We start from the raw sequence: 16,919 nt of genomic DNA on the forward strand, positions 1-16,919 counted from the left end.
ACTATATAAAATAATTCTTGGTGCAATAGAAACAGTCCGGCCTGAACTCCCAAGCCATGTCCCCTCCAGGCCAAAATCATGACAGACTGGAATGCAGACAAATAATTATCAAAGGCTCAGATTGATTTAAGTAGTTCACCCACCACATTTCTGATTTGCTAAGAATGCAGTTGATGGTCTCCTAGTAGCCTAGATTTGGTGTTGCCCCAATTCAAAGTTTCCCATTAACTCCACAGGAAGATACCGGTGCTAGAATTAAACATGTCCCATAAATTAATATGAATAGCCCTACCAAACCCCAAAGTGGGAATAAACTGGCAAACTCAGGATATCCAGATCCTTTAAGAAAAGTTTTCACTGAATTTGAGGGGTTTAAAAACAGATATTTGCCACCTGCCAGGAATGGCGCTACAGAAATGGTCAGAGTTTGTTTGGCATTACAGTATATACGCAGGGATGAATCTTCCCTGAAAACAAGTCATCAACTATGATTAGTATTTGGGTGATTGAGGTTTTCAGTTAGCTCTTTCGTTTTGGATGTATAATATAACGATTGTAGAATGCAGATAGGCACAGGACAAATTACATCAACCAGATAAAATCAGAATCAAACGTGACATACATTCTTTATGCCTAAAGTTGTAATCAGGTTTACTACGCCTATCATGTGTTGCTCGTTTGCAGAAGAATATATGGGTGCATGGAGGAGAGAACAACACTCTTGCATCCACTCACACAACTCTTTTGCCCGCTAGCTAGCATCAAGAAGCTCAAATTTTGCTGCAAACATCTGTTTGGCCTACAATAGTCGTACCTGTTCTTTCAGTGGTTTCTGCCACTGCATCAGTTCTATGGCAGATGCACTACCAGCTGCTGTGCACTTTCTGAAACCAGTTTCAGTAGTCATGTCTGTTTTAGTAGCCTTTTTCCAAAACTGGATACATTTACGCTATATTTCAAAGACTGACCATTTAGGTCAACATTTTCACAGTTCATCGGTGCACCTCTTAACTTTCTGAGAGAGCAGGTAAAGTTTCAGATTGGAATTTATCAAAGAAAAAACAAATGATCACCAGCAAAATTAGAGTCTCTGTTGATGGTGGCAATACAACAGATTTCAGCCTGACTTCTAGTTTTTGCAAGTTCTATAACGATCAAGAAGACCTTAGCTAATGAATTGCTCATTAGCAGCCCAAGGCAACGCACAGTCCTAAATGTCCACATACACAAAAAGAGAGGAGGAGGAGGAGAGATTCAGATTTGAGGTGTGCAGTTCACTCATTTTTCAGATGGAGAATGGCCTTAAGAAAACCTTCCTTATGACCGTACATTAGGGAGAATGCAGCTTGTATGTGGTTTCAAGCCTATAAGAATATGGCCTACTATATATCTGGAGCCATGAGGAAGGGAATGTTGTTAAACTCTTCGGCAGTATAAAGTGCTAATCCACAACTTCATAAATTACGACCATTTAACCAGATTACACAGAACCGGAGACGGTAGCTACATTGTGGCCGGTTATCACTAGGTCTGTGGCTAGCCTTATCCAAAGGCTTCTGTCCCAGCCACAAATGCCAGGACGAAATACTAGGGATGACTCTGGGAAAGCTACATGCACGAGGCCTCTGGATGCCCAGGAGAGATCAGTCTTCCGAATGGCAGTAGCTGGAGGCCCATCTGAAAGGAAATCCAGTCCTTTCAATCTCCCAGCGGGAAGGGACGATTCTTCTCAAGACAGGCATCATTGTCAGGAAGTTATGGATAATCTCGGATGCTAGCCACAACACTGTCCTAGTGACCAAACTTCACACACACTCTCTAAAGGGGCATACATTACAAGTATAAATAGAGCCCAGGATATCTCCTTCAGCAGAATGTTCTCAACCTTGGGATCATTCCTCAGGTGAGCTTTATTTTGCACAAGACTACCTATCCAGGCCAGAATTCCAATTTTAAGGATCTACCAATTACAAATGAGTGGAAAAATTATACAAAAAGAATGAATAAAAGTAAAACCATGTTATAGATAGCTGACAAAACAAAAATCATTCATTTATTTTTGATGCATTAATTTGCAGTCTGCTCTCTAAGTAACACCCAGATCAATCTATAGTCCAGATCCACCATCCAGGTCTCCACTCTCCCGCCCTAGCCATATTCATTTACATTCACCATCGCCTTCCTATACTATTTCATATGACAACCATTTTCATCCTTTGCATCAACTCCACAACCTCCACCGACCTACTGTCACATCACCCATCTTATCAGCACAGACGTGCGATAAAATCAAGAATAAAATAGAATTTTTCCCCATTGAAGCCAATGCAACAATGAATGCATTTTAAGTGGGAAACTTCGCAGGCAAGGGTGCAAACCTCTCACTTGTCACTTCACGATGAAAAAAATTATATATTTTGAAGGAGAACTGAATTCCCCAAACAGGCCAGTAAGGAGTCCCAAGATTCAACCGATGGGCATTGTTCTCTCCACAGAAAACCACCTTCTGCCTCTTTGCAGTCTCATGGGGAGGAAATTTGAAGTTTAGGTTTGAATGCTTCTTGTTTCCTTGGTGAAAGGGGTTGTTTTTGGTCTCCTTTTCTTTCACCATGAACTTCAGTATTCAACACAAGAGCACAGGGAGTGGACTCCTGGCTTCCTCAAGTTTTCCCATGGTCCCAACATTCTGGTTTCCATGTCCGCAGCTCCCCCCAATGGTACTTTCCCACAACTTTGGCCTTGATGATACTTCCTCAGTTATAGCACAAGATACTGACTATCAGGAAACTAAAAAGAGCATTAGCTCTCCAGCAGTGGCATAGACTAGCAATCTGTACGCTTTGCACAACGTATAGACAATCACTCCATAAGCCCCTAAATCACAGATTCTCGTTTTCAAACAGATTTCAAAATTCTGGAGATCCTGAAGGTGCATTTTATTTTGAGACTCTATGTTTCTTCTACCACTGCCTGCTGGCAGCCATCACTTTTTTTTTATAAGACGTATAGTTTACTGTTTTAGGGATCCTATTGGCTCTTAAAGAGATTTTAATGACTGGATCAAGAAAACAAAATATAAGAAAAAAAGGACATTCAACGAATCCATCTTTGGTCTTACAAGATTTTAATGCTCTTGTCTTTGAAAGACTGAATGCGAGCCCTTAAATTGTATATGCTGAAGTTATTTTTTGGTTGGTGTCCATTCCATTATGAGGCTGGGCAATTGTTTGAACTGCTGATGAGACTTTACTTACTTTTGTTTATAAGAGGTTGGTGCCCCAAGTATCCTCATCTTTTTATTTGTAGGGAATGTCAAGTTTTTATTAACTCTAGACAATGAACCGTTGTACATCCATGCTGGTTCTGCCACTACAGGGCATGGAGGCCCCAAGACTCTAGATAGGGGGACACCTGTAAATCATCCACTCTTTGGAAAGCTCCTGTTGTGATTTAGACTCTGCATAGGTCCAAGAGACACAATACATGCCAGCTTATCGGAATATCTACTTAAAGGATAATCCACAAACACAGAGGTGGAGGCCTCAAAATTAAAATGAAAAATATATTAGTTTCATTAAAATTAAAACGTTTTATGAAGTAGTGGTCATCAGCACAATACCCCTCCTGAAAAAGGATGGTACTTATTACTTAAAATAATGTCCAATTACTGTATGCATTATGTAAGCAATTATTGTCATTAAACAAAAACAGCAAAATGTTTAGGCCATCGATGCAATAATTTAGGTAATCTTAGGTTTACAGCCAAATCAGGATTACAAAGGGTGTGATACAACAGCAGTGCTGAATGTATTCTCACACTCATTTTGTAAACCTTATGATATGTTCGCACAAAAAAGTGCCCAAAATGACGGAAACATTTGGAAGCTCTTCACAAACAACACCCCCGCTAAATGTATCCATCTCGAGCACTTTATGGCAGAGTTTCGCACAAGGGGAATACTGATCCTCAGGGTATCCATGTTTTCCAAGGGAGAAATTCCTTGCCCTCTTTAGAAGGCACCTCTGCGTTACCAAACTTGCCATCAGCACATATTTTTCTCCTGCACTATGAATACATTAGAAAACATTTTTGCCTATACTGTAATGTGAACTATAACTACAGCATAATTAACTGTGATCAAAAAATACCATACATAATTCAGACCAAACCATTTTATCAATTCCAATTAAGAGATCTCTACATATCATTATATCTGGTTACACATGTATATTCCGCTGTCTTCTAAAATGTATTTTGCTTGTTGAACATTGTCGGTATAGTACAATTCATACCCTGGTCACTCCCAAAGCTTGTTACATGATAGGATTTTGTTAGGACAAATATGTTAAAGAAAAAGGTCGTGCTCTGGGCATCACCATTAGTCAAAAGATAAACAACCCTCACGTGGTTAACAATGTAGCCACCTAGATATGCCTGCTTCAGAAATTACGTTTACTGGTTCATTGCGCTTCCTACAGACTTAAAATTAAAATAAAAACTGGTGGGTCCAGCCCTCAATCCATGGCCATCGTACCTGGGGCTGTTCCATTTTCATGTACAGCTGGCACACTGCAGTGTGATCGAAACAGTATATTTTATTGCCTAATAATACTTGAAGTCCATATCCTTCAAATGAAGTGGACTAAACGGGTTCAAATGTATTAGTCTCATACCTTCTTTACAATGATGGACGGAATACTGATCACAATATATACATGCCAAAATGACTTTAATTGAATTGACAGGCAGCTCCAAATAAAAAATGTTTGAGATTCTTTACAATCTATTGAAAGAACTGTTTTACTCCAAGTTACATATGTTATACGAAACACAATAAAACGTTTCCAGAGGGGATTTCAACTTCCTGCAAGGGTACTGTCTGGATACTGCACTCTGCAAGAACCTTGCTGCCCTTGGGCTGAGTCAAGGATCAGAGTACATCACGCCAGTAATATTCAATAACCATGGATTATGGCCATATTTGATTGCGCACTGTAAGCATATTAAGAAAGTGGAAATCATGACACAACGGAAGGCCAAGTATACTGGGTCGAAAAGCACTTTAATTGCTCTTTGAAAGACAGCAATAGCCACGAGAGCTTCAATAATAGCCAGATCCACAAAAGACCAGGTTGTAAGGCAACTCCAGTAGAAAAGCCAGAGAATGGTCCTACCCAATTTCAACTCCATATTCAGCCAAGTCACCAGACGTTCAGCAAAAACACTCGGCTAGTCGTAATGTATTTGGTTCCCACAAAAGACGTTACTAAGGAAATCAAAACCGCAGGAATTTTTTTTTTTTTTTTTTTTTTTTTTTACGCAAATGCATCCATTTGTCCCTGCATGCACAAGGCCTTATGCCACATCCGCCAGTAGAAAAACTAATGTAGACACCAGGATCTCATTATTTCGCGTTCTCATAATATATGCTGTTCTTAAATATTCATAGACAAAGAGATATACCCAAGAGTTTAAAGCTTATCTGGAAAACCCCTATACTTAACATATGCACGGTGTGATCAGCAGACATCAAACACACGTGAAGGTAACATGTTCACATTTAATTTTTGGTAGTCAGTAACATTTATATTTACAAAACACACCCACGTGTACTGATTCCGAAAACGATATGAAGAGTAAGAACCTGGTTTAGAATACAACAACGAATAATGTACATTTGGTAGAAGTACGGTCAAGTGTTGTAACGAACATGTAACACGAGTAATCTACCTAGAGTTATAAGTATTATGGGACCTATCTATATACAACTATGATTCCAGCGGTGCCGGCTCTCGAATACAGAGAACCAACAAGGTGAAGGACAGTCTGCCATGAACCCTTGTACAGAGAGCCCTTTGACAGACAGGTCTTCTACGGATAAGCCCAGCATCCACATCTTCATTTTACTTTATTTAAAAAAAAAACACATACACACACGAAAACAACAAAGATGTTGCAACTCTCAAATAGGCTTAATGTCCTCACAATTTGGAATCTGGCCGAGGCAACTCACTGATGCAAGACAAGGAACAGTCTTGGCACTGAAACTAAAGCAGCAGGATGTCCAGCCAAGCATAGGGTCAGATTGACAACATGCAATGTTTATTATGAGTGTCGGAACGACAGCTATTTCAAAATAAAAATGATAGATGTGAGCAAATCAGAAACACCTGTTTAAAAATAAAATCAGAAAAAATGCAATCGACGTAAACAATCAGGAAATAATGCACTAAGCTATTGCAGGAAGTGCCCCAAAACTAAAATGGGATATAATAGATGTAAAATAACGCTCTGATTATATTGGTTATGCAGGTAGCGCAGAATGGGCTTTACCTAAAGTGAACTCCCATTGTTCGTTTCCCAGAGAGCGCTCGGGCACCACTTCCAGGTCTAGCATTGGCTCGTCCACAGGAAGGGCCCCCGGAGGAACTGTTGGTCACCGTATTTCTGCAGCTGGGGTTGTGCTTGGGAGATAAAAGGTATGCAGGATGGACAAAATCCACGGTAGCTGCTGGGGACATCAACGTGGAGTAAAGGGCAGGTGTCCGGTGCGTCAAACGCACCTCTTGTCTCGCACCCCGCTGCTCCTCTCCGGTCTCCGCTCCCGGTGTAAATACGGAGCTTTGCAGCGGCCGTAAGTCAACGCCAAGCAAGCACAGGGAGGAGCTCCAGGAGGATAAAAAACAAGCATAATAGTCTGGCAAAACTGACAGGGGGTACGTGACCAACAAAAAGAACCCGAAGCAAGTCCAACCTACATAACGAAAAGCACAAGCTAAATAATAAAGTTTATTTCCACGATCGCGCACAATCTACAGTGAGATTAAACAAGGCTGTATCATGCTGAGGCACCTTGATCCAGTCCAGGCAAAAAATCATCTAAAAAATGGTCTCATTGAAGAGCGTTGGTGGTTAAAAAATAAAAGGTGCTTTAATGTGCCGCCCATTCATTGCAGTCCTGTCAAGTTTCCCAGGTCTATAATGCGTGATGTGCTGCTGCAGTCCAGGTTTTCTCTTTGAATTATAGTACTCGTAGTCTTGTTTATCCCATTATAAAACAAGACTACAAGGCCTAGAATTAGAAGAAAATACTATAAAGGAGCTAATTGCATGCAGTAATGAGGAGGCAGACTCAGGAGCTTAGGGGAAGATCGATTTATTATTTAAGTTCGATCGCGGGAGAGCGCCGAGCGTCTTCTCTGCTCCGACTCGCGGTCTCCCTCTGCGCGCATGCGCACTCGCTCCGACTGGGCGTCTTCGCGTGTTGTGTCACGACGCAACGCGCAAAGACTAGAGCACTACTCTACATATCTCCCCTTTTTACACTTACACAAAAGAGTCCTCTGAGTCCTCAGCGGGGCTTAACATCCCCCTAGTTCAAAGTCTCTGAAATGATTACGTCTGACCACCACTCTACCAGCGCGGGTGTGTCTTACCGGCGTGGAGGCTTCTCTGGTGCAGTTCTCTACAGGGCTTACATTCTTGTCTCTCTGCTGACTCTGCTCTGCTCTTCTTGGTGTACACCTTTCTCCCTGTGTTTCCTCTGCAACGGGCCCTTCTGGGTGTTCCAAGTCCTCACAAGATTCTTCTTCAGTCTGGCGCTCTTCCCTTACTGGTGTACCTCCTTCTCTGTCTCCTGGCTCTTGATCTTGTAGGGCTCTCTCTTCCTCCGCAGGCCACTGTAGGATCTTGTCGATTTTATGAAAAGTAAAAGGAGGCCCCCTTATCTATCAGATTTGGGACAGGGGAAGTATGTTGTAAAACAAAGAAGTCCCACACATTTGCCACTAAGTTGGTAAGAAGTGGAATGATGGTACCAGGTTTGTTGTTGTTATTTAGCAATACCAATCACACAGATATGAATGGAACAGGAAATCACATTACTAGACATAGGCCAACCATTATAGTCATTTAACAACCGGCAAATAGACCAATATAGCACACATAACACTTAAATTCAAGTCAGGATTCAAAAAAAGGGAAAGCCAGAAAATTGTTTTTTGGAAAAATATATATCATTTGTATATTTATTCAAGTGTTTACAATTTATCACAATCATAACAAATCATTAAAAAATACACATAGAGTATATTATACATTTTATTAAAAGCATAAAAAGTCACCAAAGTAGACAAAACAAACGTTGGTTTAAAAGTTCGTAAGAACAGGGGTCGACGCAGCGTTTCGGTTAAGAGCTAACAATAAACAACCTTCTTCAGGACCAAGTTCTGTATTTAATAATGGCTTCCAGATATATCCTGGAGTGCCAGCGGCCGGTTGTGTAATCCGGACAGTAATTAGGAATTTCAATTTCGACCAGAACCCAGGATACGCTGACGGAGTAGGAGCAGGGAGGCCGAATCTAATCCCTAAGCGGCAGGAGAATCCCCGCCAGGGCATGAACGCCAAATTTGAAACACAAGCGAATTGAAAAGCTCGTGATAGTTCTAAGGTGCCAGTTATTAAAACCGGGCATTTTTGTAAACCAATATCGGTGGCTCCTACTACCAGAGCGTGAACCCTCCCAATACAAACACAAGAGATCAATATTGTGTATGCTATATCAAAAGCACTGCGAATTTACAACAATTACTGTCCGGATTACACAACCGGCCGCTGGCACTCCAGGATATATCTGGAAGCCATTATTAAATACAGAACTTGGTCCTGAAGAAGGTTGTTTATTGTTAGCTCTTAACCGAAACGCTGCGTCGACCCCTGTTCTTACGAACTTTTAAACCAACGTTTGTTTTGTCTACTTTGGTGACTTTTTATGCTTTTAATGAAATGTATAATATACTCTATGTGTATTTTTTAATGATTTGTTATGTTTGTGATAAATTGTAAACACTTGAATAAATATACAAATGATATATATTTTTCCAAAAAACAATTTTCTGGCTTTCTCTTTTTTTGAATCCTGACTTGAATTTAAGTGTTATGTGTGCTATATTGGTCTATTTGCCGGTTGTTAAATGACTATAATGGTTGGCCTATGTCTAGTAATGTGATTTCCTGTTCCATTCATATCTGTGTGATTGGTATTGCTAAATAACAACAACAAACCTGGTACCATCATTCCACTTCTTGTCGATTTTAGCCATACGGTCTTGAGACCACACGTTCCCATCGCTGAGTAACGCCGCTCTATCATATACTTCTTCTACTTGCAGAGGCGGGCTGTATTTGCTTTCTCCCTTCCTTTTCAACACTGCCAGTTTGACTCTCACCCACTCCCCTCTTTCAAGTGCAATCTCTTGCACGTTTCTTCTCCGGTTATAATGGTCGGTATATACTTTCTGAGCTCTCTCTAAGTTATGTTGCACTACTGCAGGGGACCATTTGCTGGTGATGGTCTTTTCTCTCCAGACCACATTGTCCTTAGTGAATGGGTGTCTGCCTCTCCGAATTTGGAATGGGCTGTACCCGGTGGAGGTGGGTGTAATTCGGTAGGCTCATATCATCCTCTGTATCTCCTTTTCCCAATCCTTGCCTTTCATGATGGAAGCTTGGATGGACCCCATGATGACCCGATTGAATCTTTCCACCTCTCCGTTGCTCGAGGGGTGGTATATGGAAGTGTGTTTGGTTTTGATCCCATTCCTTCCTGCATACTTGTACCATTTTTCGGAGGTAAATTGCGCAATATTGTCGCTCAGGATTGTCCTTGGGATCCCTTCTCTCAGGAAGACCGACGTGAGGAACTTTATTACCGTTTCGGAGTCCATTTCTTCTTGGATATGAATTTCCGGCCACTTTGAGTATTTGTCCACCAAGACACATACATACTTCTGCACTCCTTGGTTGTCCAGAACAGGTCCTAAAATGTCGAGCAAGACATCTTCCCAGGGGTCGCCTGGCTGGTCAAATTTCTCTAAGGCTGGCCTTAGTGGTTTCAGTATTATCAGCTCCTTGGCACTGTTCACAGTCTCTCACATGCCTTTCCACTTGTATGTCTAGTCCAGGCCACAAGTACATTTGCTTCACTCTCATTTTGGTTTTGACAATTCCGAGATGCCCTTCATGTAACTGTGCCAACAGGAACGGGATCAGTCTCGTAGGCGGCACCACTTTGTCCCCTCGGTTTAGAAAGATGCCCGAGTCACTCACAGACAGTTCCTCGCGGACTTCATAGAATTTCCGGAGTTCCTCCTTCACTCTCTTCTTTTCGGGCCAGCCCTTGATTATGTGTTCTTTGACCTCATGGATCTCTTCTTCCTCATCATATGCTAGAACCCATTCTTGTTTACTGATTACTCTTTCCGGATCCTCCGTTATAGCTATAATTTCTTCATCCTCCGATGAGAGGTTTGGGGCTTCTTCCATGGCTGAGGCTCTACTCAGGTAGTCTTCCACCTTGTTGCGTGTCCCTGGTATATACTCCACATCATACCGGTGCTCCAGTAGTTTCAACGACATCTTGGCAATGCGTGGCGTGGCGGTCGCATGTCCATTCAAGGTTAGCACCTTGACTGGCGGTTTGTGGTCCGTGTGCAGGCGAAATCTCGTGCCCCACAGGAACTGCCGGAACTTCCCCATGGCCCATACCACCGCTAGCATTTCTTTCTCAATTACACTAAAGTTCTGTTCTGTGGGCGATAGAGTCCTGGAAGCAAAGCTGAGGGTCTCCACGGTTCCGTCTGTTCTCTCCTGCGCAAGGTCTGCTCCCAGTCCCTTCTCACTGGCATCTGTCGTCAGTATGGTCTGTCCCACGGGGTCATATCGATGTAAAGGCACCGCTTGACTTATGTTCCTCTTCAACTCTTCAAATTCTTTCTGCGCTTCCTCATTCCACTTGAACACTGTCTTGTCTCTTATCAGCTGCCTCAGGTGATGTGTTTTAGTAGCAAAGTGCTGGACAAACTTGCTATAATATTCGGCCACCCCCAGGAAGAATATCACCTCCTCTTTGCTGCCTGGTGCCTTGGCCTCACAGATTGCCCTTACATTCTCTTTTTTTGGCGTAATTCCATGTTCTCCTATTTCGTGTCCAAGGTAAGTGACTGATGTCATTCTGCAGTCAGGCCTGTTTCTTGTAGCACACTCAGCACCTTGTCCAATTTCCTGTCATGGTCCTTCCGGTCTTTCCCCATTACCAAAATATCATCCTGAAAGTACTGGATGCCTTCAATGTCCTTGAATAGGCGATGCATTAGCTTTTGGAACACAGCTGCAGCTGAAGCAAGGCCAAAAGGCGTCCTGCGAAATTGATAGCATCCAAAGGGCGTAATGAAGGATGTGAGCTTCCGGTTTGTGGGGTGTAGGTCTATTTGGTGATAGGCAGACGTAAGGTCGATAGTGGAGAACCACTTTACTCCTCTCGTTTTAGCTATCATTTCTTCTATGTGGGGTAACGGGAATTTTTCCATGATCAGACACTTATTAAGTTCCAGGAGGTCCACGCACAGACGCACCTTGCCATTTGGTTTTCTTGCCACCCCCAAGGGCGCCAGCCACTCCGAACTGTCTATGGGTTCAATTATTCCTTGGTCTTCCAGTCTACGCAATTCTTGTTGTACTGCTTCCTTCACTGCTAGGGGTACATTCCTAGCTTTGTGGGACACTGGGTTGGATTTTTCCTTGAGGAGAATCTAGTGCGTGAACTTTTCTAGCTTGCCGACTTTCCCTCCAAACACCTTCGGGAAGTCCTTTTTTCAATTTCTCCAGATCCGGCCAACTCCCAGGAATTGTCATCAATACTTGAATGACTCTTCCCGGGTCCAGTTTGATCCCCAAGTCACCTTGATCCATCCAACCTAAGATTGATGGACCTTTTTCTGCCACATACAGCTTGCGCTCTGCTGTCCTTCCTCTGAATTCAAATTTTAGAGTCCTGTACCCTACCATGGGGATGGGTGTGTTCAAGTATGTCGCCGGCCGTATGTCTGGTGGTTCTAGATTGGGCCCTAGGCTGGGTTCGAACTCTTCCTCCCATACCGATCTTTGTATTATGGTGAACGGGGACCCCGAGTCTATCACAATCTTGATTTTCACACCTCCTATCACCTTGTCGCATTGAGGTTTGCGGGAACGCTTGCTCCCTATTCCCAGCACCTTCTCCTCTATGCACAACACATGGTCATCGTCATCCAGCTCGTCCTCTTCTCCTTCTGTGTGGTCTTGTGTTACGTACTTCACTACTGGTCTCTTAATTTTCTTGCGACACACTTTTTCATAGTGGCCCAGTAGGCCACAGAAGATGCATTTCGCCCTGAACGCCGGGCAGCGTTTATCCTGGTCTGAGTGATTCAGGCTTTCGCACCTGTAGCACGTGGACATGCTTTCCATGGGTTGTTTCCTCGTCTGTCCGGTTCTTTCCGCCCATCTGTTAGTCCCTTTACTTTCACCAGGCGCCGTTCTATTTCTTGTTGAAGGTTCCGAATCTTCTACCCTGTTCACCATGGTCTTCAGGGTGCAGTCCCTTTTTGCTGCTTCGGCACAACGTTTTGACCATTCCGCTTTCTTTACCATGGCTATGACTTCTTTCAGCGACGCTTCTCCGTGCGCCCATAGTTTATCTTGCACAGTCTTATTGGTGGTGTGCATGACAATTTGGTCTTTTATAAATTCGTCATGCAGGGCCCCATAATTACATGTCATCGCTAACCGGCGTAGAGCAGCGACATAATCATCGATGGATTCACCTGCTTCTTGCTTCCTTTGCTGGAAATTGTAGCGGTCGATGGAGACACATACTGCTGGGCGGTAGTGATTGTCTAGATCTTCTAAGGCATGCTTGTAGACGTCAGCATCCGCTTGTGGTCTGGTCCGAGCCCAGATTGTGCAATAGTATCCTTCTTCTCCTCGCACTGGGGAAGGGTTCCCCGTTTTCATCTTCGAGGGCTTAAAGATAATTTTTGAAATATTCCCTCCAGTCTTCCCACTTCATCTGGGGTTCACCTGGTTTGGGCAAGAACGGGACTGGTGCAGTGAGTGACGACGTCTGCGTGCTCATTCTGGCCTGTTCTTCCGGTTCTGCTCCCTGGTTTCTTGGGCTGCAGGGCGCGCTTGCATTCCCACCTTGCGTCCAGTTCGGTCGGGGTTCTCCTACACCCCCTTCTCTGCGATCTCCCAGTTCCGCCAGGGCCTCTGTGGGGTTTTATCGCTCTGCTCCGTGCTTCACCCCTTTGGTTCTCGCCTTCTGGCACTGGTGCATCCAGTAGGTGCTCTCCGCCTCTCTGCGCTTCTGCCGCGCTCTCCCTGCGATCTTTCCTTTGACCTCTTGGACGTGGTATCTTCCCACGTCATCCCTTGTCAAGGTGTGCTCACGTGGGGTATGTTCCCCTCCTGTTGGTGCTGCTTCTCTGTTTTTCTGCTTCCTTTATTTGTATTTTCTTGTGGGGAATCCCACTCCTCGTCGCCACTATAAAGGAGCTAATTGCATGCAGTAATGAGGAGGCAGACTCAGGAGCTTAGGGGAAGATCGATTTATTATTTAAGTTCGATCGCGGGAGAGCGCCGAGCGTCTTGTCTGCTCCGATGCGCGTTCTCCCTCTGCGCGCATGCGCACTCGCTCCGACTGGGCGTCTTTGCGTGTTGGGTCATGACGCAACGCGCAAAGACTAGAGCACAACTCTACAAATACCTGAACTGGATCAGCTTTACACGCAATGACCCAGTGCTTGAAGTGGAAAAATTGAAGTGCAGGTACTCTGTACCAGAGTACCTGCTTGTTTCTGAGAAGTGCCGGTACTCTCCAATTAAAAGTATAACGTCACTCTTGAGAAGTGCAGGTACTGTCCCTCTCCAAATAAAAAAGTACCAGTACTCCTTTAAGGGTCAGTACTGGCCCATTTAAAGCACTGCATGGACCTGAGAAACTTGGTAAATATGATCAGAATTGAGCCATTTCGCTGGTATGAGGACATACAGGCATGAATCTTGAATATCACTGCATTTATTTCACTTAGAATTTATTTTGTAGATTCCTTAGTTCCATCCTCTCTCCAATTCCTCCACTTGCTTCTTCTCCCCCTGACACTCAGTTCTTCAGGAATGGAGACTATAAAATCATTGAAAGCAGGCAACCAATATCAGGATCGTATGAGTAAATGGCTATCTGGTCACCTGCCTTTGGCGAGTTTCACCTTCTTTTATTTCCATTCACCCACCTGACAATCAAAATGCCTCCTTAGCTTCTAATACACACATGTCAACATTTTAGAAGAGGAAAGAGAGAGATTTAAAAAACATAATCGAGAGAATGTATTTTCTCCATTGACCTCTATTGAAGCAGAGGCAATTTCAGGAGAGAGACAGACAAAATGAAGCCATGGGCTTCAAAAATCGGAAGTCTTATGCCTGAATCAGGTCTATTGGCATGTATGTTAATGAGGCAGTGTCAATCCTTTAAAAGTATGTTTTACTCAAAGGTAAGAAATTCCCAAATGCTCCCCATCACAGCCCCATGTCCCAGATTGCACACATGTGCTCATCCACTAGCAATTCAACATGGTCAGAAGTGTCTCGGGGGCGGGTCCACGCTGGAGTTGGCAGATCCTTGTGCGGGACCCATTGGTTCAGCTGAAACCACACAGGTGCAACATCTTCAGGTGGGTCATGACTGTAGCATCCTTCCCCAGTCCATTAGCATGCAAATGACTACCCCACACACGGAGCTCTGTAGTGCAGTCTTTAGCCTTCAGAATGCAACAGTTAAATAAGTTGTAATGCAACACCAACTTTATTTAACCACACTTAGACACCCCACCCCCCAATGCTTACGTCACTCATATGGACTCCTTTTGGGACCAGACGTACACAAATATATACAAGACACTAAATCTCCCCCTTTGTTAAATACATTTTTTTTAACTATATACAAACATAGCTCCTCAATGAGTCGTTGTGGCGCTCAAGCTAGCCTTCCAGATCTCGTTGTGTTAGGTTGCGGAGACATCCCTGCATTGGGTACAGGTGATACAGAGGCAAGGGCATGGTTGGGCTCTCCGGACTCTTAGGAGGGCATACCTCAGTTCTGATTTATGGAGACAACGAATTTCTAGACAGGAGATTAAAGTGTGATGAGTCTCTAATGGACTTTCTGGGACATTGAGCAGTCACCATATGTCCTTTGTTTGTTCCAACCTGCATCGGGCTGGCATTGAATAGAGGGTCAGACTTTGCTTTCCGTTTTTGTTTGACCGGGACTCGGTCTCCTTCCTTGAAAATCATGTCCAGAGTACCTCAGGGTTTATCAGCATAGGTTTTTATCATGGACTTGTTCAAATATTCTGTTTCACATATCTTGTCAGCATCGGTCAACATCGTTTGCGTCCATTGTGGTCGGTGCTTAATTTGTGCCGGTGCTATCCGGTGCTCAGCACCGGCACCTTTTTATCAGGGCCGGGTCTATACTACCACTGCCAGACTACATCATCAACATGACTGCACTGCAGTCTGCACGTCATGGCCAAAGTATATTAAATATAATTGCCTTACTGTAGTGCTGCTCACTTCACAGACAGTCTCCAGAATCCTCCATCTGTGAAAAAGAGTGTTTCTCTGCAGGGCTGCTGAGAGAGCGAGCCCGATAAATCCATATCGATGATGCAAATGAATTGCATTCAGTGTTGCTGGTGGTGGGCGAGCCACTGATTGGGCTGTATTTGGTTGTATAGGGTAGGGGGCTGCGGCGCAGCGTGCCTTGCGTAAACTTTTTCATTCCAGGGACGGTGGACGTCATACACCAGCACACGCACTGGACGAGTCACCAGCACCAGTTAGCACGACGTTGAGGCAGGCACTTTGAAGTAGCAGCAGGCCTCTGAATAAATCAGCGCCATCACCAGTAAACGCAGTAAGTAATAAAAAACACAATACTGCTGCTTTTACTGGCTCGAGGTGACAGTCATCTGAACCGAGGCTGAGGCCCCAGCAATCATGTTACGGGCATCGGGCGGGCAGGGGCGGCTTTAGGCATGTGCAAGCTGTGCACCTGCACAGGGCCACCAAACCCCCGGGGTCACCACGCCAATATATATCCTTAATATAATAATTCTCTGAGGATGTATACATATTTGCGTGGCAGCCCCTGGCAGGGATTTGGCGGCCCCTGGCAGGGATTTTGGGGCTTCCGGCTCTGTTCCACTTCCAAACACCTTGACCCCCCCCCCCGCTCTTCACTGGCCTCCGCACTCCGCCCTGACCGGACCCCCTTTCAGGCGCCCCCTACCTACGCTCCCTGCCTAGGGCCACCATGAGCCTAAAGCCGCCCCTGTGGCGGGGCACTGTGTGCCCTGCTCTGCTCCAAGGCTGCCAGAAGTGCAGGACCTTGCCCTTAATTTAACCCCTGTGTGCCAAAGTGTATACTTACTTTTACTTGGCTGGCAGTGCTTAAAAGAAATGAAAAAATCCTCGAAGGACAAATGGATTAAAAAAAAGGTGTGATAATCTTTCAGGAAATGTGATTTGCACAATGTGGGAAGAGACACCAGCCGTAACCGTGGCGCAGACAGTCACTAAATAAAATCCAATGCTGCTTTTACTGGATCGAGGTGATGGTCACTTGAACCATCATCTCTCTGCTGTTGCCGTTTTCTTCCTCTGTGCCCGTGTGCCCCCGTGATTGTTGCCGTTTTCTTCCTCTGTGCCCGTGTGACCCCGTGATTGTTGCCGTTTTCTTCCTCTGTGCCCGTGTGCCCCCGTGATTGTTGCCGTTATCTTCCTCTGTGCCCGTGTGCCCCTGTGATTGTTGCCATTTTCTTCCTCTGTGCCCGTGTGCCCCCGGGATTGTTGCCGTTTTCTTCCTCTGTGCCCGTGTGCCCCCGTGATGGTGCCCGTCCTTCTGGGACCCCCCCGCTGCCCCCGGTCCTCCTTCCGGCCGCTGCGTCCCTGCGGCTCCGCCCCCCCCCGCTGCCCCATGCGCCACCCCGCTTCCGCCTCCCAGCTGCTCCTGGAGTCCACGCGTACGCACAGC

General features: G+C 44.7%; 1 protein-coding gene across 2 annotated transcripts in view; it reads right to left on the reverse strand.

Moving 5' to 3' along the window:
- The window catches only part of PHAF1 (phagophore assembly factor 1), a 271,043-nt gene extending 264,377 nt beyond the window's left edge, over positions 1-6,666 (reverse strand). Inside the window, exon 1 of one of the 2 annotated variants that reach the window (XM_086947677.1) lies at positions 6,335-6,666. In XM_086947677.1, coding sequence (XP_086803803.1) covers positions 6,335-6,398 — 64 coding nt within the window. In that variant the 5' untranslated portion in view covers positions 6,399-6,666. The remainder of the gene's footprint in view (positions 1-6,334) is intronic. The other variant, XM_086947678.1, reaches the window with a different exon arrangement.
- Positions 6,667-16,919: the final 10,253 nt, after the last annotated feature.

Source organism: Lissotriton vulgaris, chromosome 12, assembly GCF_964263255.1.
Source record: "Lissotriton vulgaris chromosome 12, aLisVul1.2, whole genome shotgun sequence".
Classification (NCBI taxonomy): domain Eukaryota; kingdom Metazoa; phylum Chordata; class Amphibia; order Caudata; family Salamandridae; genus Lissotriton; species Lissotriton vulgaris.